The sequence below is a fragment of the Canis lupus genome, chromosome 16, assembly GCF_003254725.2.
Source record: "Canis lupus dingo isolate Sandy chromosome 16, ASM325472v2, whole genome shotgun sequence".
NCBI classification, from domain to species: domain Eukaryota; kingdom Metazoa; phylum Chordata; class Mammalia; order Carnivora; family Canidae; genus Canis; species Canis lupus.
Window position 1 is genome coordinate 29,362,833 of NC_064258.1, and position 25,319 is coordinate 29,388,151.

A 25,319-nucleotide genomic window follows, 5' to 3' on the forward strand; every position below is an offset into this window, starting at 1 on the left:
TTCTGAAAATGATTAAGTTATTTTATGTGCTGGAATTGTGGAATTAATAATAAAGAGGTGAGTAGCCATAATTAGACATTACTATGAAACTTTATTATGTCAGGTCATTCTGGGTCATACTGCTTCTCTTCCTGATCCAACATCCAGCACAACACAGACACAGACACAAACACAGACACAGACACACAGACACACAGACACACAGACACACACACACACTTTTAAGATAGTTTAGTAAATGGCTTAATGGTTTTAGTGGATTTATAAAAACTTTTTAAATGAGAGCTAAAACAAAAGAAGGATGGTTTTACTCTGCATGAGGTATTATCTTGGAACTGGTCAGAGAAAGAGATTTGGTAATTATTATCAGAGAAATCCTTTCTACAAAAGGCAAACGATCACAAGGAGAGATCGGTTACTATGAGGATGTTTCAAGATATGGAAGCTGAACCAGGAGCAAATGATAAATTAAAGCTTAAAGGAACTTTAGATGACCATGTCTAATTTACAGATGGGTGATTTAGCCTAGAGAAAATATGTGGCTGCCAGTGAATAAGAGAGTCAGGCTTTGAGCTTGGTGCCATGCTTCTCTTCCCTAACATGCGGGAGGATGTGGACTGATGGGGAAATTGGTGAATATCAAAGTTTTCTCATAATGGGACTGAGTAAGAGTATACTGAGAGCAGGTCCACATCAGAGTATGGAAAAGGTAATCCATTGGTGCTTTAGTTTTGTGAATAATATTCTCATCTGAAACAAGAAAGTTACTATATGGGAACAGAGCCATCAAGATGCTTACTCAGAAGAGCCTGAGTACTTTGATGACTGAATCAACAGGGAAGCAAAAGTAAATAAAGTTTAAGAGGCAACAGAAAAAGAAAAGGAGGGAGGAATAAGAAAAAGAAAGAGGAGGAGGAAGAATAGAAAAAAGAAGAGCACACCTTATACACAGGTGAAAGATATAAGAGTTACATATTTATCAGTTAGACTGTAGGGGCTTCAGCATTGCCAATTCATCGAGGCTGGGGTGGGGTTTGTGTGAATATTCCTTTGTGGGGGACAAGGAGGAAGACAGAGTGTGGGTGAGGAAGAAAGAGGGGTAGTGGGAGGGAGGGAGAGGGGTACATTTCTAACGGTACAGATATTTAACTCTGCATAACTAACTGCCTTTATAAACTCAGTAGATATTTGAAATTTATCCTTTGGAGCTCTCTCCTTGGGTTAGGGGCAGAAAACTTTCTGAGATCTCAGATAAAAGGCAGGAAAGCTGTGAACTTTGCCCAGAATGAAGAGGTTCTTCCCTCAGCCCTATGGGTTTCAGGTATGCAAGGTGAATGTCAACAATTACACAGATGTACCCAATTACACAGATGTATCCAGATGGCATCCTCATGCAAATGTGACAAATAAGCAAACGTGAAAGGGCCTTGGGAAGATGACATGGAGGGCGAGATGAGGGACAAGAGAGTCAGAGGTATTGAATGAGAGAATGGGTATGGTCTTGGAGAGGGGGCTGCTAAAGCTCACATTATGGGTCTACAAGTCACTCCTAGTAAGGTAACAGTTTTAGGAGATAGTGGAAGGAGGGTCTGACATTAAGGTATCTTGGGATAAGGAGATGAGTGAGAGACACTGATAAACTATAGATAATGCAGAACTTTATTGGAGAGAAGGCAAGGATCCGTTAACAGCTGCAGGGCCCAGTCACTTTTAATGGTGGTGTGTGTGTGTGTCTGTGTGTGTGTCTGTGTCTGTACATGCACATAGTATGATTTGATTTTTCATAGCAACACCATGAGGTAAACAGGAAAAATACTACTATCCACTTTTTATGATGATGAGAAATTGGGTGACTCACTCTAAGTCCTAAGCAACGACTTTGGATTCCCATCACTTAGACTCTATGTCTACCATGTATTCCTGTACAATATGCTGGCACTTTATAGAACTGCTCTGAATGGATGTAGTAGTAAATAGTGAAGGTAAGTGAGAAAAATTCATGTGTGCTTCCCCCTACCTTTTAAAAAGTTGGTTGACTTGGGGATCCCTGGGTGGCTCAGCAGTTTAGCTCCTGACTTTGGCCCAGGGCATGATCCTGGAGACCCGGGATCGAGTCCCATGCCGGGCTCCCTGCATGGAGACTGCTTCTCCCTCTGCCCGTGTCTCTCTCTCTCTCTCTCTCTCTCTCTCTCTCTCTCTGTAGTGGGTTTGTTTTCTCTCCTCTCCAATGGTGGCAGGGCCTCAGGTCTCTAAAGAGGGGTTCATGTGACAATTAGGCAGCTGTCCAGTCCCATCAGAGAAGGACAGCTAAAGACCAGCAAAGTCACACCTTGCTTGCCCTCAGTGTACAAGGCCTTGCAGACCCCTATCCCTGGATCTTCCAAAAAGGGCAGAAAACCTCCCTGGGGTGACTTTCATTTCTTTTATATTGATTTTAAGGGCTCTGCTGAACAATTCAGATTGCACAGGCTCCTTTGTGCACCCCTACAGGATGCTCTTATATTTGTCACTCACTCAAAGAATAGTAAATCCTTCCAATGTGTCTTTCTTCTTATTCTGTGTGTTTGTGTGTGTGTGTTTCAAATTTCTCAGCTTTTTTTAGGATAAGAGTATGACACATTCACCTCCGAACGTGGAAGTGTCTCAGCAAGAGGCACTAGGAGAAAATGCATTTGAAAATGGCATTTGTTGGCTCCCTGGAGCCAAATAGAGCCACCTCATCTCTTGCTTGAAACCCAAACAGGGTGGCTGCCAGTCAGAGATTCCAACCAGCTGGTGGAATTGGCCTACAGAATTTCACAAAAGGGATCCCTTTTCCTTAACAGCAGCTTCTACACCTCTTTCTCTCTCCCTTTTTGCTTGAGAATGCACAGTTTTGCACTTGTCCTTCATACAAATAACTGGAGGGTGGGAATTATTCAGAAAGCTCATGTTCGACACCCCATCTGTTCATTTCTGACGGCAATATATAATGTAAGGCTATAAAAACTTGAAAAATAATGCAACATAAAAAGGGATTGACTCAGCTCCAAGAGGCCATAAATGGTAACAAATACCACTGGATGATTTATTTCATGCTGTAATCTTTACAGTAAGTCATCTTTCAGACATTTCCTTGTGACAGGTTTTAATAATATTAATGCCCAGAGCAATCCAAATCATCGCCAATAGACGTATTTATCAAGCTGCCAATCCGAGTAAATGAAATTCTATAAGCAATAATGTAACATGTTTAAAGGAAGCTAATAAAACAAGTCAGCAGAGAAATATTACTTCAAAGTATTCTCTCCCTGTAATCCAGTCCTGTATGTTATACAGCCAAAATGCAAATCTTTCCATACTTGATTTATTGCTCCAAAAATACCAATGACCTTTTCCCCAAGCTTCTGTATATTCACTCTCACACATTCATAAAGCCTGCAGTGCATCCTGCCAGAGTTGCTGAACACTGGAGTGCTTAGCATTTATTGTTATGTTTGTCTTGCTTTTTACCCAGGTACTTGATTGGCAGCTGCAGTGAATAACATCTAAGTTTCCAAGCCTTATTAAAATGTAACAAATATCTGAGCCATAAACCAATCTTTGCAGTACCCATTCTAGGCAGGCCTTCCAGAATATCTGAGAAAGCAACTTGAGCAAAGTCCTGATGGTTCACTAGTTGCCAGGTAAATTTCACAGGAGGGAAAACCAACTGCATTTTCCTTCAATCAGGTTTGCTTTGCTTTGCATCAATTATTTTTTATTCAAGTAGCTCACACAATCCCAGCTGTTAAAGCATTTGGCATTTCAAATGCAGCTCAAGATCTGCCTCCTGCAGGAAGCCTTCCTTATTAATTTCACTAATTTTCTGATCTCTAGCACAATAACTTCTAATTAATGAATCCATAAAAGCACAATGCACCTCAAAGGCACTCACCAAATATTAGATGGAAACACAAAGATTTATTTGATCCATTCTACAGTGAATGGATGCCTGCTTTTTTCTTGCATATCACTCATACGTTATTTGAAGATAGATTTACTGTTTGATGGGCACCACAAATGCTCACTATGCCAATGTGTATTCTGCAGGGGCATGAAATTATATGTATTTTTATATATATTTATATATTAATTACATATATTCTATATTATTACACACATTAAATATATGTCTTCTGATTGAGATATTATTTAAATGTTTTTATTTATTATGATTATAGTTCCTGTGTTTATTTGGAGTAGATCCTTTGGAGTGTCTACCAAGCCCATTATCTGCATTTCTTTACTTCTTTGGGAACTGCCTCATCCCCCACTATTGGCCAAGTCTGTTCCTGATGACTCCACTTCCTGGATATGATAGGACAAGTCAGGGAACCTAATTTGAGCTGAGCCAATCAGACACTATTTTTCTATAAGGAGAAACTGGGATATTGGGAATCTTGTCCCCTGGTTTATGGTGCCAAAGCTGGGATGTGGCTTGAGGACAGGAGTAGCCAGATTCTGCAAAGCAGAGTTACAGAAACTTCTGTGAAAAGGATGAAGCACATGACCCAGTGGGGGTGCAACTGGTGAGCACTGCTTCAAGGCACACAGATTTCCACTTCTTGGCTCCTGTCTCACCAGAAAACATACAACACTTTCTCCCTTGTGGTTGTACAGTTCTGTGATTCCTTATTAGGAGTTCTGTTATTTTTCTTTAGTTTAAAAGAGTTTCTGTTACTCACAAGTGATTGGACACTAATTACAATGTTTATATTTCATTGATAAATCAGCTTTATATAAGACCACAGGAGACACACTTTTGTTTGAAAGGAGTTCATTACTTATAATGAGAAGCCAGATCTTTATCGGATGTGAATCAAATACAAAGCCCTTTGTATCTTGGTAATCCAGGATATTTTGAGTTGGGTTTTGGAGTACCTTTGGAAGAGAGTGAGATTTTATTAGGCAAGTATGAGAAAGGAAGCACATTCTTGGAATATGCACAGACCCACACCAGGAAAAGGAATATGGTACATATTGGGACAAGTAAGAAAATACACCCAGAGGACTTTTCTGAAAGGCAGGGGCCACATGATGAAGGGCATCGTTAAGGATTCTGATCTCATTCCTATATGTACTGAAAACCACTGAAGGGAAACAATACTGTCAAATCTTCATTTTTGATACTTATCCTGTGTAATAGACAAATAGGTAATAAGGGACAAGAGGAGCTGTGAGGAGACCAGGTAAACCATCATTTCACCAGTGGTCCAGGAAGAAAGAAGATGGTGGCCTCGACTGGAAATAGACTTGGGAGAAGGAAAGGGTAGAGAGATTCATACTATTTTTTAGGAGTAAAATAGAGAGAATAGGACAACTGATTGAATCCGAGAGAAACCTATCTCACAACTTCCTCACTTGCTACTCTTACCTCTCACCAGGACTACTAGCCCAGGCATTGGCTGCTGATAGACCTGGCTAGGTTCACCATTGGCTTTATTGTTCATGCTGCCTTTGTTTCTGCCTACCTTAGAGTTTGTTTCTAAATACAATAAACAGGCAGATTAGAAATCAGGCACTTGGGGAAAGTATTAATTTGGGGATTTTTTTGCCCATTTGGTATAGTGAAATTGGTTCTAGAATCGTTATTTTTCCTACTTCTCCATTTCTTCTCACTTCAACTTCAGTGCTCCCATCAATGATGTCTCACCTTATACCCTGTGATTCTCAGTGTGAAAACAAGCCAGCCAGGGGTGATATTAAGATATACTTTGAAGAGGCCTCTCATTCCCTGAAAATTTTATTCTAGGCCCACACACACATACCCATACTCCTAGGAATTACTGTTTTATTCCTTCTCTATTTTTCTGTTAGTTCCTGGCTTAGAAAAATAATATGATGAGATCTGGTGGCTGAAACAGTAAAATGAGGAAGAATAAATAAGGAGTACGGGAAGAAGAGAGAATGGGAGGCAGCTGCAGAGCTCTGGAGGTGGAGCTGAGAGTATCTGCCTAAAGAGTGAAAGAGTGATGGGTTAAGAATGACATTCCATTACTCCCATAGCCCTAAAGAAGGAAAAAGGTTCCAAGTGGGCAGGTAGACCAGGAAAGTCTCTCTAGATGGAGGAATATAATCAGAGTTGGCAGAGATAATCTGCTTATGCAGATTGCAAAACCATGTTTCTCCTGTGCTCTTCTTCCTGGTCCCAAATAACCCTTAAGATTTAGAGTCAGTCGCCTGACATAGGCCTGTGACTTTGAAAAACAGATGAATGTAAACTCACCCAGGATGGTTTCTGGCTGTTTTATTCTTTAATATGTTCACCTTTCCCCTCCTACAACTAAGCTGTTAAAAAAAAAAAGACACATATAATCCATATAAAGAGGTCAGAGCCTTATGCCAATGGGTTCATTGATTTTTTTTTTCACCTTGTTCCTGGGTGAGCTTAAGGGATGCAGATGGAAATCAATTATTTGGGGCGGGGTGTGGGTGCTGAGAACTATTCCTGGAATACTGAGCTCAGGCCAAGCAGATACTTAATCCTTCCCAGTTATCTTGTCCCCTAAGCCATCTCTAAGTCTCTTAAAACTGGTTTCTGGTGTTGATCCACAAAAAGGATTTCTCAAGGATTAAAACAGAAATAAAGCAAGAAAAAAGGAAACATTACCATGGTCCTGACAGTTGAATACCTGTGTGTGAGCAAAAATTGAAACCAGGGACATTTAGAAAGGCTCAAGAATATTAGATCAATCTCCAAAGAGTGCCAAGCCAGACACAAGGTTTGACTGACTGCAAAATCTAACAATATTTCAGGGGAAGAAAATCTAGCCAATCAGTATGAAAATACTTTCCATAAAATGTTATTTTAAGAGCTAGAAATATTAGTGTGTCCTTACTTGTGCTAAAATGCAAATATAAGGTTCTTAATCCTAATAATCACATGAGTCAGGAAATAAAGATTGTGAACATTTTCATGTCGGAAGATTATTCACATTGTTCTCAGTTACTAAGTCATACCAATGGATGAAGATGCTACTTGGAATCAAAGCCTATAAAGTTTGCTACTCCCCATTTCAGGCTCCTCTACATCTTTCTGTAAATATGTATATATGTAATGTATGCATATACATGTATGCATATATAGGTATGTGCAAAAAATAAATGGATAAAGTAAATCAAATATATGTATATATATATGCCTAGATATATGTGATTTACTTTATTTTTTTTTTCTGATTTACTTTATTGATTGATTCTTATATAGCAACACCAGAATTTTTCCCCAAAGAGTAATTTATCCACAATATAAGCACTAGTGATTCTAAAAAATATGTATTAAAAATTTCTTCCATTATCTAAACTGAACATTTTACTGGAAGTTTAAGTCTGAAAATGGCAGCTTCTTTCACAATTATAAATTGTTTTATGATTTTTTTAACTAGCTTTCCCCACTGGTACTTTAAACTCAGATGAGATATAATAATACCTACATTTCATTATAAGGAAACCAGAAAGCAGAGAGACAGTAACCTGTCTGGGTTAAAACTGGAACTGGGATTAGAATTGCAGCCTCCTGAAGAGGGGTCAGCCTTGCCTGATGGACAGAGAGGCTCCTGCAGCAGAGAAAGCCCAGCCTAGCAAAGGAAAGTAGTGGGGCTGATGCCATCTTGTCTGAGGGAAGAGCTATCTTCCCAACATGACCCTGTGAGTACAGGAAACTCTGAGTTTTAAAACAAAAATAAAGGGTTGCTTCTTGCCTTTACATAAGGATTCTCCATAGAAGCATATATAATGACCCACTCACTTAGAGCATAAAATAGAATAGCATTTAGAAAAAGAAATCTGATTTTTACATATTTTAAGGAACATGACTATTGCTTAAAGACAATCGGACTTAAATAAATAAATAAATAAATAAATAAATAAATAAATAAACAAACAAACAAATAAATAAATGAATAAATGAATAAAACAGTGACTACTCAGCTTGTCTTGGGGCTTTGGGGAGATTAGAGCAGGTTTTCAAGGAGCCAGGTTATTTAGTTTACTTTTTAGCACTATCTACAGCAATATTTCAGAGTGAAATAAGTAAAATATCTGTTCCTTTTCATTTGGCAGCAGCAAAGATCTCGGGGAAAAAAAAATAAATAAGAAATATGTAATCCCCATGGTGTAATCCCAGGGTATGGAAACTCACTTCTCTTAAATACCTCCCTCTGGCATAATTGACTTTTCATATGCATTTTAATAATGGTATTTCAGCAGGTTGCAAGGGAATTTTTTTCTTCTGTTGTTGTTGTAAATTATAGTTTGGAAAAATGTGTTATAAATCTAATTACATTTTCACTTATATTAACAAGTCAGCACAATCTTCCAGCATGTTTACCAAGCAATTCCAATATTTACAGCTGACCTAATTGGTTGTGGGGTAGAAGCAATGAACAATATTTTATTGTCCTCATAGTTGCGCATGTGCTGAAGACAGCTGCAGAGGTGTGGAGACCCTGGGTTTTGCCTGACCTGTGTTCGCCTCGGTCCACCAACTGAACAGAACAGGATGCAGGGAGGGAAAGGGAAGAAGGTCCTAGAGTGTAGAGGAGAAGAGTTTGTTAAAAATGCTTTTTCTCAATCCTCTCCTGACAAGAAAGATTGTCTCAATTATTTGGGGACTGTTATAGACTCAGAATGAAGTTGTTCTTGGTAAGTTTGGATGAAAAATCATAAATAATTGCATAAAAGCCAACAAGGTATTGGGTGAACATCCTTGATATTTGATGCTGAGTTGAGGACAATTATGGTCCTGTCCTTGGCTTTCTTTTTTTTTTTTTAACAAATTTTTATTTATTTATGATAGTCACACAGAGAGAGAGAGGCAGAGACACAGACAGAGGGAGAAGCAGGCTCCATGCCAGGAGCCCGATGTGGGATTCGATCCCGGGTCTCCAGGATCACGCCCTGGGCCAAAGGCAGGCGCCAAACCGCTGCGCCACCCAGGGATCCCTGTCCTTGGCTTTCACTGTCAAAGCCATCATGGTCTTTAGGAGCCCAGCATGGGGCTGACTAACATTGGCTGAATTCTAATATTTTTACGTCTTTGGGGAAAGAGCTAAAAAAGCAATCATTCCTACCAGGCAGAAATCATATTGCCTCATGGGGATTCAGAAACTGGGTCTCCCTCTCCTATTACTAAAGGTGAGTACTGTGGAAGCTTTGCTGTCCCTCAGATTTAAACTGAGATGATATTTCCTCTGTCTTTCCTACTCAAACTATTGGTGGCAACGCAGATGTTGAGTGCTAATACAATTTTAGCAGAAAGTTGCATTGAGTGAATCTCCAGACCAGAGATTCAATTATGTCATACTTCCTGTGTCATGATAATTTGCTAACATTTATTGCGTGCTTACTCTTCACTAGGAAGCTGGCCAAGAGTCCCACACTTGGTCTTCTCAGCAGCCTCCTGAGATCGGTGCCACTTGTTTTACAGAAGAGGGATCTGAACCACAGTTCAGGAAGTGCCTTGCTCATGATCACATAAAATGAAGTCACAGAGCTGAGGTCTTATTCTCAACAGTCCACTTCTGGCATGTCCACCTTGCCCATGGGACTGGACAGCTTCCTGCCTTATCACTCTTGCTGCAACTTAAAAACCAGAATGCCATAGCACACAATAGGCTTTGATTTGTGATTTTAGATGTACCCAAAAGGCCCTTATCAAATGTCTCCTAAAAAATATCTCCCCTTCTATTTGATGCCTGAAATCCTGTAGTTAGGGGGATTCCATCAGCTGAAACCCTTGATCCCCAATAAGAGAAAGGCTACCCCTGGAAAGGACAATATTTTAAACCTCTGTTTTGATAAATAATGGTTCAAATAGTAGATGTCGATGGGGATAGTAAGTAGCTGGGAAGTATGAGTCCTGGAGGAAGGTGATGATGGGTCTCAAACAGAGCAGAGGACACAGAATGAAGTCTATGACAATTTTCCCTAGAAACATTATGAGCCACATCCTAGTCCTTGAATAGAATTTTACACAGAAACAGTGACTAAGCTTCCCATAATCTTCACCTTGTCTTGTTGAGTTAGTCTTTTATATATGACCTTAAACAAACAAGGCTTCATCCCTGCCTTTTAAGACATTATAAATGACAAGAATGAAAACACACAAAAATGAACTACTTAATGCAAATAAATATATGCATTCAGTAAATGATCAGTTGTCCCACTGTTTTTTATTTCCATATTAGGAGAGCTGCTTCCTCATCTTCCCATCCAGCTAAATCAATGGAAATTTCCATACCCGCAAGTCCTAGAATTTGACTTCATTTTTCTTAAGACCTGTCCACAGATTAACAAAGAGGCTTAAAAAAGGTCTTTGTTCCTCTTTAATATAGCCTTTCAAGCTAGTCAAACAGGGCAAAGAAGGAAGGATGGAAGGAATAAGTTGAATTTTCCATGGAATTCCTCTGACATTTTTCTGAAGCCTGAAGCTATTTTGTCTTCTTTTTAAATTAGTAATAATAAAATATTATTCATTAATCTGAGTAATCCATTTATTTAATAAATATATGATAAATAATTTTTCTCTATGTAGTACTTTGCTAGCATTGTGGTACTTTGCTTCTCAGAAATCCAATTTTTGCCACTAGGTACAAGACAGGAACTAGTTCTTTCCAAATTTGTATTCTTCTGCTGCTAGAACCCTAACTCTTTCACCTGTTTTTGGAACTCAGGCTCATTGTGCTTAAAAATATCATTTCTACCTGTGTGCATGCATGTCTATCTTGATCCCTACCCCCATACCTATCTGTACCTGTAACTAGACATGATACATTTGTATTACTGTTTTCTTTGGACTTCCTATTGAGACTTGATAAGGATGCTTATCACACTTCATGGCCAACCTACACCCTTGGTAGGGATTCCTACTTATCCAAATACCATTAATTTCAACAAGGAGGACATCTTTAGAGGTTCTGGAATCTCCAAGACTACAAACATAAGTGCTGTCTGGACTCTTAGAAAAAGGTAGCTCTGGAAGATCAAATGCTGTCTATCCTGTATTAAGTACATATGGGTTTCTAGAACATGATTTGAAATCCTACAGTAAGGGCAAACTCAGTATGCATGTATGAATGAAAGAATCAAAGTTTGATTTAATAGTTATGGACTATATTTTATTCAAATAAAAAAGTCTAAGCATGTCCAGAGGGAAAGTCATTTTAAAAGCTTAATATGAAAAAAAAAAAAAAAAAGGAAAAGTACCCGCTCAGAAAATCTTGTATGCTCAGCTTCTGTAGGAAGCTCAGATACGATGTGGAAAGAGAAGAATCACGTGTGGTGATTTATACCCAATATTCTGACCCTGGGATGGTACTGAAAACTGGTCCTCAGTAGGAGTTTAGACATTACTGAGGCTAAAAGATGATGTTTCTCTTGCTTGGATCATCTGGGGCACAGAGTTCAGTAAGGTATGTATAACTGAGAATAAAAAGAAAGGGTGGTCTGGCTTTCTTTCTTAGCTGTGTGAGTAGGGGGAGGTGTGAGGGTGCATAGCCTCTGAAAATGGGTGGTCCTTGGGGCAGATGTCTCAGGAGTCCTCCTTGAGAATAAATTATATAGGGCTGGGAGTGGGTGTGTCAGAAAAGAACCAATTCCTCCCAGTTAGATGGATTTCCCCATGTCCTTATGGATGGCATACCTCTGATACTAACAAGCTTCTGATCCGGAAGAAGATATAACAGTAGTCCTTCTGGATGAATTATAATTTGCTCAGAAACTGAAGACTGCCATGAAATGAGCTGTGCTGGAAGACACTGGGAAATATCCAAAGAGGAGCTGCAATTACCATGGAAAAGAGTGTTCCTGAGGGGAAACAGCAAACTATAGGCAGATGTGGGCATGGAGAAGCGACTGCACCAGTGGGAGGTTCTGATTTACAGATTTTCACTGAAAACCCTGATGGTATGCTCTGTTGAGCCAATGGTCTATGGATGGATGGTGTGGGTGGCAGACAGCAAAAGAAATTTTGGAAGGTCTGAAACTTCACACCCTCTCCCTCTGAATCTGAAGGAAATTGGTTGCAAAAGCATGAAAATCTAAGAGCCAGGAAAATAGTGGCAAAGGAGGATGGGGGAGCAGAACAACAATAGCAAGGAAACATTTTGCACTTGCTCAATTTTGACTGTGAGGTAGGCTATACATAAGAACTTAATCTGCTTTATCTCAATTATTTGGGTTCTCATATTATGTCACAACTTACAACATTTCAATTATTTAGGTTCTAATATTATCTATATTTTGCAGAAAAGGAAACTGAAGCATAAGGGCTAAAGAGGATGGTGATCCAGGGTTCATACCTGCTATAGGAACAATGCTCATGACAGATATCTGTGGGATGCTTGACCTTCAAAGAGCTATGCTTGGGTTGGACTTTAAGAATAAGAGAAGTAATGACATTTATGGTCTCTGGTGTCTCTAAAAGAACATGGCGAGTAGGAAGATGAAGTTGATATATTTGCATAGGTTTCACAAAGATATATAGTGGGAAGGGCAATTATGCAGGAAAGTAGAGTATTTAGATTTCAATATAGTCTGTAACAGTTGAATTAAGCAGACCCAGAAGGAGGTATTCCAGGGAAGGGCTCATATGCCCCAAGAAGACAAATCTTTCTGTTGGAAATAGTTTCCTCTCCTGGCCCAGATCTATCATAAACTGCTTGGAAATTTCTGCCTCCTCTGGTTCACTTGATTAAACATCTGTCAATATGTACTCAAGTTTATAAACACCTACTTTTAAAAAACACTGAATGGCTCAGTGTGATTATTTTGTTACTGGCCAGTCGCAACATAAAATGAACTATTTGTGTCTAAATCTTTTCTTTGTAATATCTAATTAAAACTCAGTTTTACTGAAGAAGTAAATAACAGTGGGCAGAATTCTCTCAAGCTCACCCAAAGTCAAGTGGCCATAATAAAGAAATTGGAAGTGAGGGCAGAGGGGCTCCAGGAGCAGTTGAAATGAAATTTTTATTTATCATAAAATTTTGCATATGTCTAACTGGATCATCGTGGAAAGAAGATATTCATCTTCTTTCTCTTATGTTACATGATATCTTGATTTAAGGACACAGAACTCAAGTGAATAGAGCTAGTGTTTGTTTATTTATTTAATAAATACGCGTTTAACTACCATCTATTAAATAGACTTTCATGTGCTGGTCTGAGAATTTAACTGCTATTTATAACATTGCTTATTCTATGTGAGGAGAAAGAACCCAGGGATGCAATGAAATATTGGACTATAACTTTTGTATAAGTTAGGGCTGTCTGTATTGCTTCAAGTACTAAGAATAGAAGATAGTCATTTCTGAACTTACTGGAAAACCCACTGGTGGCCTGAAGATTACATCTTTAAAAGCACCAAACCCTTGTCAGCAAAACTATAAATAATATGCTGTGTTGGGTATGTGAATATAATACTCTTAACACACCAAAAATGGATCACAAATAGCACATACCACACATTCTACATTTTTCCCTTGATAGTGCTTACTTATTAACTCTATTAAGCCATCAAGTTTATTTTACCACTCATTGTTATTACTCAGGATATATGTTTGTCTATTTGCTACCTGGAGTTATCTTAGCCCTATTGCTAAGAAAACTTTTTTTTATGAAAAAAAAAATGAAAAGCAAAAACAAAACAAAAAAAAAACACACCCTATTCTAATACTAAGTGGGAGCAGGATCTGTCATTGATCCTATTAACACTGTACTTAAATCAACTAAGCTAACCAACTCCGTTGATGAAATACCACAGAAATGAGCCCACAAATGGCATTCATACATACAGAAGTGTATAACATGATCACTAATCACTAGTATGACTAATTCATTTTTTAAAAACCTGTAGCTCATGTGAACACACCTTGCTTTTCAATTAAGAACTACAGATGACTTCAGCATCATCTTTAGAGATGTTCTGGATGGCTAACTTTCATGACCTGTGACCTTCTTTAGGGGCTTTTAAAACATATTCAGGAATTCCACAGCCATATACAGAGCTGACAAGCCCAGTTTATGGATGGACCATGCCATCTAAATCAATCCTCCTTTTAGATGCCTGTGTTGGACCATTTCCTTATTTATCATAGACATGGGGGGGGATTAAAGACAATGGGAAGCATACCAGTAAGTTATTGCATTTTTATAGCTGTGCTTCTTTAGTGAGATTAAGTTTATGAAACTGAACAGCTACATGTACATTTAAGGATTTTCCATGGCTTTTGGTATCCATTACTTGCCAATCCTCTATTATCACAAAGAAGACATGGGAAAGAATAAATGAAAACACAAGTATGGTTGGAGCACTTCATGTGCTACCCCATATGCTGTCTTTATATTTTCAAAAACAATTTTTAAATGTGAACTATGCTTTTGTAACAATTTCACACTAAAATAAACCTAGTGTATTCACTAATACACACAAGCACAATATCAATAGCCAAGAATGTACTCTTAAGAAATTTGAGATGTTATTTCTCACAACACTTGAACACATATTCTCACCTCCAGTCAGACCAGCCAGTACATGGAAGGTTATGCCTTGGTCATGCCACAGCCTTCACAGAAGTTGAGATGCACACTCTTTCTTACCTTTCCAAATCCTATCTACCACAGGAAACTTTCTGGAACAACCCATCCATCCCTCATTGACCTCTTCTTCCTTTGACCTCCTGCCAGAATCATTGATGTAGTACTGAAGGTGTGTTGTTTTATTTGGCCTCTGATTTATTTTATATCAATTCATCTTGTTTACCAAACTAGATTGCATAGAGGTGGAAACATCATTTCTATATCTATAAACATATCAAGCAGAGTGCCTACTTAGCACATGGAGGTACACAATAAATACCTTTTATCAATCATTTGAAGAGGAAAAAAATGCAAAATCCCAATTATAGCGAGTAGTTGTTTTTTTTTTTTTTTATCACTAAGAGTGAGAAAAAATGTGAATTCCTGAAATACCAAAGCACTTCCCCTACACAGTTCTTAACCCTTTCCCACAGATTATCTGTTTGATAAAATGTTGAAAAGAAGGCACAGAAGGGCAGAAGCTATAATTCCTAGAACTTTTATATTCCTCTTAGAAAGTGTACACATGAAGAGATGGTCAGCCTCAGCTGTGGGAGTGGTACAATAAAACTTCTGTTAACCAGACCCATCTATCCAGAATCTCCAGTTAAACAGAAGCATGATCCTTATATATTAAAAGAAAGAGGTCAGTTATTAAAACAACCAACCAAACAAACAAACAGGATCAAGGACTTATTTCAAAATTTACCTCCTTGGAAGTCTCTGTACTTGCTATATATTCAGATCAATTTTACACACCTTCCCAGATATAACAATCGATAATTTTAATAAGGAACACCTGTGAGGACTTATTGCTGGGTAACAATTAAGCAAATACTTTAAATACCTAATCTCATTCAATCATTACAAAAAACCTACAAAGTATTCATGACTATTAATATAGCAAAACAGAGACACTAGAAGTAAAGCAACTTGCCCAAGATCATACAGCTCAAAGACAGCATTTGAACTTAACCCTAACCCTAAACCACACCACATTATATAATGTCAACGCACAATGACCATGCTTTGCTGGTAATACAATATTTACCTGTAGATAATCACAATCATTAAAAATTTTCCTGGTAGTGTATACATACTAAGCTGAAATGTTACCAACATATTATAAAGCTATTTACAATAAACTTTGAAGTGATAGAACTCTTAGATCAACCCTCTATTTACAATCAACTGAACATATCACCCTCTACCTCCAACTCTGCCTTCAGGTTAATCAAGATTTTAATGTACTGCAGGGAAAGAGAATGAGGGAGGAAGCAATTGTTGACCTTGTTCTACATATTCAAAAACAAAAGTAATATCATCAGTTTTTTGGAAATAAAGGGATGGATTAATAATAGAAATTGGGAATAATTGAAATTTTACTCCAATCCACATATCTAGAGTGCCTGAAAGGTGATCTGAGAGAAAACTGGGTACATGACTATTGGTTGTCACAGGTATAAAGTTATTTTGAGCCATGTTGCAGGGAGGTATATTAGTTTAGCTTAATGACATTGAGAAAAGCAAAGATGAATTCACATTGGTAAGGAACAATTCCACTGGTCACTATAAGGGCTGATAAAGCCAATATTCTTGTTTACATCACATTTTTATTGCCCAATGATCCTTAGAAACCCTCAGAGAACCAGGGTTCTCTGACGCTTTTACCTGGTGCTGAAGCTCAAATTGCTTATCGGTTGCGGCTGTCCCCAGAGCATACGATCAGGCACAGTAGAATCAGAGAACACCTTCATGCTACTTTTCTTTACCATCACTGTTGCTCCTGCAAGAACACAGCAATCTTAATGAGTCGGCATATCTTTCTAGAAGGTATTTTTGAACCATTCCTACTGACTGAGACATTTCTAGGCCCTTGGCTAGGGAGAGGGTAGAGATCCTTAGCCACAGACTAAAATAAGAGGATGGATTATAGAAATCTCTTACATTTCCATCTGCAGAGTTAGAGAGTGGGTGGAAAGTGATTGTGAGGATTTCAATACCGTATGGATGCTTAAAATAAGTACCTACTGAGTTACTACTGTACCTTTCTAAGTCATTACTCCTTTGTCTTACCCAAGTGTAGCATCCACAGAGCCTTCCTGCCATGGGAAGAGTCAGTCCATAGCCACTTTTGGACTCTAAGAAAAGATCACTATACAAGTCTTCTTCTCCCTTCTGCAGATACTACTCAGGCTGCAACTTATTCTCTGTGGATACTGCCTTTTACTTTATTTTTTCTTTCAAAATATTTCTTTATTATTAATTTTAACTCTTGAAGAATCTTGATCTTACTTGGGCTGGGTCTCAAAACATTTGTGAATTTCCAAGCCTGGAAATAACACAAAGGCAAATAATCTTCTCATCTACAAAATGGGGATAATATTGAAACTTCAAAGGGTAACTGTCAAGATAAATGGAAGACTGTTTGAAATTTAATAATTAAATGAGCAAAACAAAGCTGAGATGAAAAAAAATGACATAGGAGCCATTACTTCATCCTGCACCCATATGTTGGTATTAAATCATGCCATTGTTATTCCAGAACCCAGATTCAACCTAGGAATCCTTTCAACCCACTGGGCTAGGATGTCATTATTGGATGATAAGGATTGGCACTTAGTATTGTGTTAAGAAATTATCATTCTAAAAGATGCTGGGAAGGTAAATACTTCTCTTTCACTCTTCAAGGACCCTGCACTATGGGTTTCCCTGAACCAGATTCCTGGGTGACCAGAGATGTGTAACTGTCAGAGAAGAAGTTATCAAGGAGATGGACAAAGTCAAAGAGGAGCCATTACTATTATTCTTCTTCCTTGCCCATCCAAATGGAGAGAAGAAACATGGCCTTTTCCTCCTGTCTCAATTTAAGGATCATCTGTGGACTACTCTTTGTTCATGTGGAATAAATCTTTAAACCCACATATGTAAGTGATATGTGGGTTTAAAGGTTTTAGACAATGGCCAGCAAGAAGAGCCACACAAACATCTTGGTTTCCCTCTTCTTTTGATTTAATGCTTTCTGACCTATTCTAATCTGTGGAAAATATCAATTGAGTGAAAACACACTTCTGGAAGAAGAGAGACCTCCTTTGGATATGTGATTTGTCAACTTAAATCAGCAGTAACTGCATCACACAGGTGTTCTAAGAGCCAGGTTTGGAATAAGACTGCTCCCTACCTGTAATCCTCAGAAGCCTTCATTTACATTTGGAGGCTTGATGGGGGTTTTCAGGTTGACTGGTGTTTCCTTATTTCCTGGTTACCTTTGGCCCTGGGGAAAATGGCTCAGGGACAGAACATCTGAAGAAAATTCTGAGTGAGAACTGGTGTATCAACTGTCAGTCTTTAAAGGCCAGCCTCTGAATACATTTGATAGAAGTTGAGCTATGGAATGCAAAAGGCAACATGCCCAAACTGGCTTAGGAACAATGGAACTTTCGGGAAGTCTCTGCTTTCTCAAAGCCTAACCCAGCAGCCAACACTTGCACGGTATTAAAAAATGGGTGGGAGGGGATAAGTGAGTAGGTGAATGTTATGTATGAATCTCTCAAAATTTTTGCTAAAGCTTTGAATCTTCCCTTGTACTATTCTTAAGAAAATCTCTTCTGAAAACACATTAAAGATCTGTATAATTTTGGAAGCTTTCATAGTTATGGAAGTATGTACATGTGGGGGTCAGAAAAAGGAGCCTGTAGGGGCTGGGGACTCCTCTGGCCATGGGCTGACTGCCTAAAGGTGAAAGGTTAACTGGTCCTGTGACCACTCTTGATCCCTTCTAACTAATTCTATGATCTGAATGACCTTCGCAAAGGGTCTAAAAGTGTTTTTTTCCAGCAGGTTGCAGACAGGGCAGTTAAGAGCATCCAACAATCTCATTGCTTTTGCCCCCAGCTTCTATGCTACTTCAAGCAATTGAAGAAAATGTAAAGAATACCATAAAAATCAGAAGTCCTCAAAGCAGTCGAAAAGCAACTAAATTTCTCTGATTATGTTCTAAGACACTTTGATCATTTTATTTAGTTATATTTTTTTCTATCTGCAGCCAACAGCATCCATGTACTTCTTCGTGCTTTAGGCAAGAAAAGAATGAAATGGAATTTTGCCTTACACTCTAGCAACACTGTTAACATCTTGTCATGGCTTTCTATGACCTCCCTATAGATATTCTGAAGGTTTCTGGATAAACCATTAGACACCAAAAAGGACATCTAAGATCTGTGAATGACTGAAAGAAAAAAGGCCAACATTTTGATTATGTTTCTCTCTTCTTCAAGAAGTGATATCCTTGAAAGGTACAGGTAAGCATTTTCTTCTTTGGCATATGTGATAGGACTGCGTGTGAAGACATGCCTCATATATGATTTCCATACAGATAGCAGTAATTCTAACCCTTTCTTGCTTCATCAAGAACTCTTATCATAGTCCAAATAAGCCAACATGATTCCTATATTGTTTGGGTAATTCTGAATTTGCCCCAATTTACTAAAAATGCAAATCATTACAATTATTTACAAAATTTAATATTTGGCAATTGTGACACATCTAAAAGGTGACAGTATGTATTCTGTAAAAGAACCATTACCACTACTCTAGGAGATGAAGAAGAAGCAGGACAACAGAATAAGCCAATGCCTTAGTCTTACAAAAATGAAGGATAGCATTCATCTATCTTCTTATTTTCATTTATATATCCATTAATGGTCAGAAATTTTTTTCAAGAAGTTATTATAGCCATGAAGGATGGCATGGATTGGCATAAGTGGCAGCTAGATCCAAAGAAACCAGCTTAGAAGCTATTGTAATCACTGGGATGAGATATACAGAGGACCACAGCTGAGGTGGAGATGGACACCAAGGACAGGAGAAAATGGAGCCCACTGTCAACTATAGGATTAGAATAACAACTTTCATGAATATAGGAATACAAGATAGTTGTGTATGGTCTTTGTATTTATCAAGTTCCTTTCCTTTTTACTGAAATTTTGTAGACATGTAGTCCCTGACTCTGCTCTAGATAAGAAGAGTCATATAAGAACCCTTTCTATTCTCTCTCTTACTGAAGGCCAGTACAGGAGGAGAGCTCTGACTGGGCTTCAGAGCAGCTTGGTTAAGCCAACCCAGAGACACCAGCTGGTAGATTGATCAGGGAAATTCTATCTCAGCTTTCTGGGTTTGGAATTCTCCTCCCTGAAAAGTAGTGGCTGGGGTGACTCTTGTCTTAAAGAGGTCAATTATTCTTGGGTATTTAAGAAAAAAGTGACCCAGGGTTCAAACTTAAAGAGAACCATGAAATGGGGTAAATTTAAGTTTGGATCATAGATCCAAACCATTTCGTATCTTGCCCCCTGGACTTGATTCGTTTCACATCCTCTCTCCATCTTCCTTTTCAAAATTCTCCTCCTTTATGTGTGACTCCACTGCAAAAACTAACATTTTAATGACGACTCTAAAACAGTGCTCAGGGGGGTGGAGATTAGGGAAATCTAGACACAACTTTCCTTGGGGCCTTTTTCTTTTTTTGTTTTGTTTTGTTTTTATTGAAGTTTGATTTGCCAACATATAGTATAACATCTGGTGTTCCCCATCAAGTGCCCTCCTCAGTGCCCTTCACCCAGTTACCCCAACCCTGCCCACCTCCCCTTCTGCAACCCTTTGTTTCCCAGAGTTAAGAGTCTCTTGTGGTTTGCCTCCCTCTCTAATTTTTCCCACTCAGTTCCCCTCCTTTCCTTATAGTCCCTTTCACTATTTCTTATATTCCCCATATGAGTGAAACCATATGATGATTGTCCTTCTCCAATTGACTTACTACACTCAGCATAATATCCTCCAGTTCCATCCACGTCAAAGCAAATGGTGGATATTCATCCTTTCTGATGGCTGAGTAATATTCCATTGTGTATTTACACCACATAGTCTTTAGTCATTCTTATTGCCTGCTTGCTCCATCCCACTGCTCACAAGATTTGTGTAAGCTCCTCCACGCCCTGGTTAAGGACTACTACTCTGCCACCTGAGGCATCAGAGGTTTCAGAGTGAAATAGCAGGCAGTGAACTGTATAGTTAGGGCTGAGGAACTTTCTGTCCAATAATTTATCTAACTATAGTAAACAAAAAAACAGACAATTACTCCTCCTCATCTCAAGGTTAGCCCAACTAGTCTTCCTGCTCTGAGCCCCCAAAACATCAGGAAATGGGTTAAAATGAGTATAATCCACTAGGACTTCTCTGGCAATTCTTATTTCATCTGCATTTCATTGATGAGAAAAGAAATAATGACATTCATTTTGAGCTTATGGTCCCACGGGTAATATGATAATTAACACACATATACTTACTATTTTCCAGCTACTGATCTTAATGCTTTTTATATTAATACACTCAATTTGTATACTCCTTATGTACTAATATTTTCATTTAATCTTTTGATATATGTGATATTATTATCAGCATTTTATAGTAATCTGAAGCACTGTGAGAGTTTGAATAATTTGCTTAAAGTCATACAGCTAAGAGGTGACCAATGCAGAATTCATATACTTCACCACTGCACTATGCTGCCTCTTCAGATGCTAAGAATATGAATATAAGTAGAGATCCTCTGGTATGGTTTCAGTTAAGAAAAGTAGAAGTAATAAAAGGCAAGAGGGGTTATAAATCTTCGAACATCAGAATTGAAAATGGCCATCAAGATGATAAGAACTGCCCAGTTTGGAAATAACAACATTGAGACCCCAAAGAGTAACATGTCTTCACTTAACCATAGTGAATCAGTGGCACAGTTATCCATAGCATTCAAGTCTTCTGAACTCTCAATTAGCATAGTAGGAGGAAAAAATTGGTAGGAATGAGCAAACTCAATTAGCTCAAGAAAGAAAAGGCTATTAAAGAAGAGTGGACTGGGGATACCCCACATCAGGCTCTGAAACATGAAATCTTCAGCCTGAAATTTGTACTAATCCAAAGTCAGAAAAATTTTCTATTTTGCTACCTATTGCTAGGTTCTTAAGTTCTCTTTGAAGGTTAATTCATTGGGAGAATTTCCAGATATTATCACGACTTTTAAATCTATAAGGCCAAACAGCCCCCTTCTAGAGTGATGTGCTCTCCAGCACATTTTGACTAGAGCTCTCTCCAGATTCAAATTCCCACACAAGCACGCCAGACCCATAAGCATTTCATGGTACTCTGCTGCCATCGTCTGACAAAATGAAGTCAAGAACAGCTGACATTGCCCACTATTTCAGCATCTGGATACCAAATTATTTGATAAGAGTTCTCCCTGACTTAAGGGATAGGCATGGCAGGAGTGGTGACTGAGGATCAGGGCCCAGCAGGAAGAAGAAATGATTCTATTATGAAAAGAATCAAAGATTCTGAGAATTGTGATAAATACAGCGAAGCTCAAACATTAGATAGAAAGTTTTACTAATTTATTCTCTAGATACTATTAAATTCATATTACAGAGGTGGGTAACATTTGGCATACCTATACATATGATGGCAGAGCCTTTCTATTAATGCAAAGAATCTTTCCCTCTTTATACTAGAGCAACTTTCTACTTTAAAATATATATAGTAAGGGTGCCTGGGTGGCTCAGTTGATTAAATGTCTGACTTGATTTCAGCTCAGGGTTGTGAGATCAAGCTCTGTCCAGCAGGGAGCCCTCTCCCTCTGCCCCTTCTTCCATCCCCCTCCCTACTTGTGTGCTCAATCTCACTCTCGAAAAATAAAAATAAAAATAAATAAGATAAAATACGTAAAATAAAATAGTAAAAATACACTTAAAAGCTTGCTAGAGGGGGATTATTAATTTTTATAAAGCATTTTTGTTTTGCAAAATGACTAGCAGAATTATATTCATATAAGAGTGTATACTGAACTTGCAAACGTTTGATTTACATTGTGTTTACAGGAATTCATCTACTGTGTGAAACCATGTTAAATTTTCATTTATTATAAAGATACATGTAGTGAGATGACACTTTTAAAGGATTGATTTTTCTTTCTTCTTTTTTTTAAATGAAATATTTCTCCTATATATTCAGTCTCATCCCTTGCCTCAGGGAAGATTTATAGATTAAAGAACACAAAAAGAGTCAATGTTTAGCTTCTGAATTCCAAATAAGGTCTTAAAGCCCATTTAATTAACAATCTTCAGACTTAAGCATTCAGTGACAATCTTATGCACAATAGATATTTCAGGTTACCCTCATCCCAACTCACATCTAAGACAGAGTTTCTACAGTGAGAGAATCAAACCAAGAAGACCAGAGGCTACCACCACTGCCCTGTGCCCTGCTCAAAAAGCATATGTGTCATTTCAAGAGAAGTAGATCACTGTCCCGATTCCCAGCTCTGGAGCAGTGGCTCAGACATTCTGCCCAAAGGGAGAGGCAGGCCATAGAAACAAGAGCTGAAGCTCTTCCCCAGGGAGTTGGCTTTATCTGAAAAAGTGTGGAAAAGTTCAAGCTGCTCTTGAAAACAATGGTGGTTTTGGTGGCAAACAATTAGATCGAGGTTGATAGCTCGGTGAGAACAACAAGGTAAACCATAGTAAACCAGAGTTTACTACAGTGAAATGGGAAAAGAGACAGCTAATAAGTGTTTTCTTTGGGTCTGGAAGGACCTCAAAGATTGGTCTCAAAAACTACTCCTGCAATGGAGTCCACAATTAATTGGGTAATACCTTAGAACAATATATGCCTGAGGGATTGTCAAGAATAATAGAGTCTGCAGCAGCCAGTTAGTCTACCCCAAGAGCTGGGTGTGATACCAACAGAGGCAGAGAGATGAACAGAAAGATCAGCAAAAGAGATAAGTTTGCAAATGGAACTAAACGTGCTAATCAGCTCACCTTGAAAAATTTTCCCGGATTAACCAGGTGGGCCCAATGTAATCACCAGAGTTCTTTCAATATGGAACAGGTAGGCAAAAGATCCAGAGTCAGATAAGGAAACATGATGATGGAAGCAGAGTCTGAATGATGAGACCTGACCTGAGTGAGAAAGACCTGACCAGAAATTTCTGGCTTTGAAGACAGAGGGGGCCATGAGCCAGGAAGTACAGGCAGCCTCTGCAACCTGAGTAAGAAAGGGTAGGGATTCTTGCTTGGAACTTCCATAAGGCCTCCTGCCAGGTAGATCCGTTTTAGACTCCTGAATGATAAAGTAATGTTAATTTATCAGTAAGCCACTAACTGAATGGTAACTTGTTATGGTAGCAGTTGCAAACTAGTGCAGTGCCCAATGATAAATTTGAACTGCCAGAAGAAAAAGATCAGCAAATATAAGGACAGATTGATAGAGACTGCAATTGAAAAGAGCAAGAGCAAAAGAAAGAGAGAGGCATACAATGTAGAGAGAGACAAAGAGACAGAGAGAGAGGGAGAAGAAAAACAGTTGGAGAAAAATGTGGATCCCCATTAAGTGTATCATTTACATGTAAAGATAGGACCGATTAGAGGAAGAAAGATGAAGGAGAAGAAAAAATACTTAAGTAAATAATGAATTAAATCTTCCCAAATTTGATGAAAAATATTCATCTACAATTATTGGCACACTTCAGAGGCATTGTGAGTTTGGTTCCAGACCACTTCAATAAAGCAGATATCAGAGTAAAGCAAGTCAATAGTATTTTTTTGATTTCCTAGTGCATATATAAGTTATGTCTATGCTATACTATAGTCTAAGTGTACAATAGCATTATGTCTAAAAAAGTACATATTTAATTTAAAAAATACTTTATTGATAAATAATGCCAATCTTTATCTGAGCTTACAGTGAATCACAATGTTTTTGCTGGTGAAGAGGCTTGCATCAGTGCTGGTGGCTGCTGACTGATCAGAGTGGTGGTTGCTGATGGTAGGGGTGTCTGTGGCAATTTCTTAAAAATAAAACAATGAAATTTCCTGTATCAACTGACTCTTCCTTTCACTTGAACACATTGAAGCATTGTAGGGTTCTTAACTTGCCTAATTTCAATATTGTGTCTCAGGAAATAAGGAGGCCTAAGGAGAAGGAGTGGAGTAGCTGGTCAGAAGAACATACAATACACATGCAATAGTTATCAATTAAGTTATATGTATTGTATGGGCATGGTCCACGGCATCCAACACAATTACAATAGTAACATCAAAGATCACTGATCACAGGGACACCTGGATGGCTCAGTGGTTGAGAATCTGCCTTTGGTTCTAGTCATGATCCCAGGGTCCTGGGATCAAGTTCAGTATTGGGCTCCCTATGGGGAGCCTGCTTCTCCCTCTGACTATGTCTGTGCCTCGCTCTCTGTGTCTCTCATAAGTAAATAAATAAAATCTTTAAAAAAATCACTGATCACAGATCATCATAACAATTATAATAATACTAAAGTTTGAAATATCACTAGAACTACCAAAATGTGACTCAGAAACGAAGTGAGCAAATGCTGTTAGAAAAATGGTGCCAACAGACTTGCAGCTGTAGAGTTGCCAAAAACTTTAATTTGTAAAAAAAGCAATACCTGCAAAGCACAATAAAGTGAAGCACAATAAAATGAGGTATGTCTGTATTATTTTCCTATGAATGCTATAACAAATTACCCATAATGTTGGCTTAAAACAATATTCTTTTATTTTCTTCCAGTTCTGGAGTTAAGAAGTCTGAAGTAATTTTCCCTGGGCTAAAATCAAGGCATTAAATTCCCTTTAGAGATTCTAGGGAGTAATCGATTTCCTTGC

The 25,319-nt window shown here is 38.3% G+C and overlaps 1 protein-coding gene across 6 annotated transcripts in view; it reads right to left on the reverse strand.

The window, feature by feature from the left end:
• Positions 1-25,319, reverse strand: part of KCNU1 (potassium calcium-activated channel subfamily U member 1) — a 146,513-nt gene that overhangs the window by 57,329 nt on the left and 63,865 nt on the right. For all 6 annotated transcript variants that reach the window (XR_004805809.2, XM_049095039.1, XM_049095038.1 and 3 more), the window contains one exon: positions 16,270-16,384. Coding sequence is in view for 5 of the 6 variants with exons in the window: in XM_049095039.1 (XP_048950996.1) it covers positions 16,270-16,384 (115 nt within the window). In the remaining variant the exon portion in view is untranslated. The remainder of the gene's footprint in view (positions 1-16,269; positions 16,385-25,319) is intronic.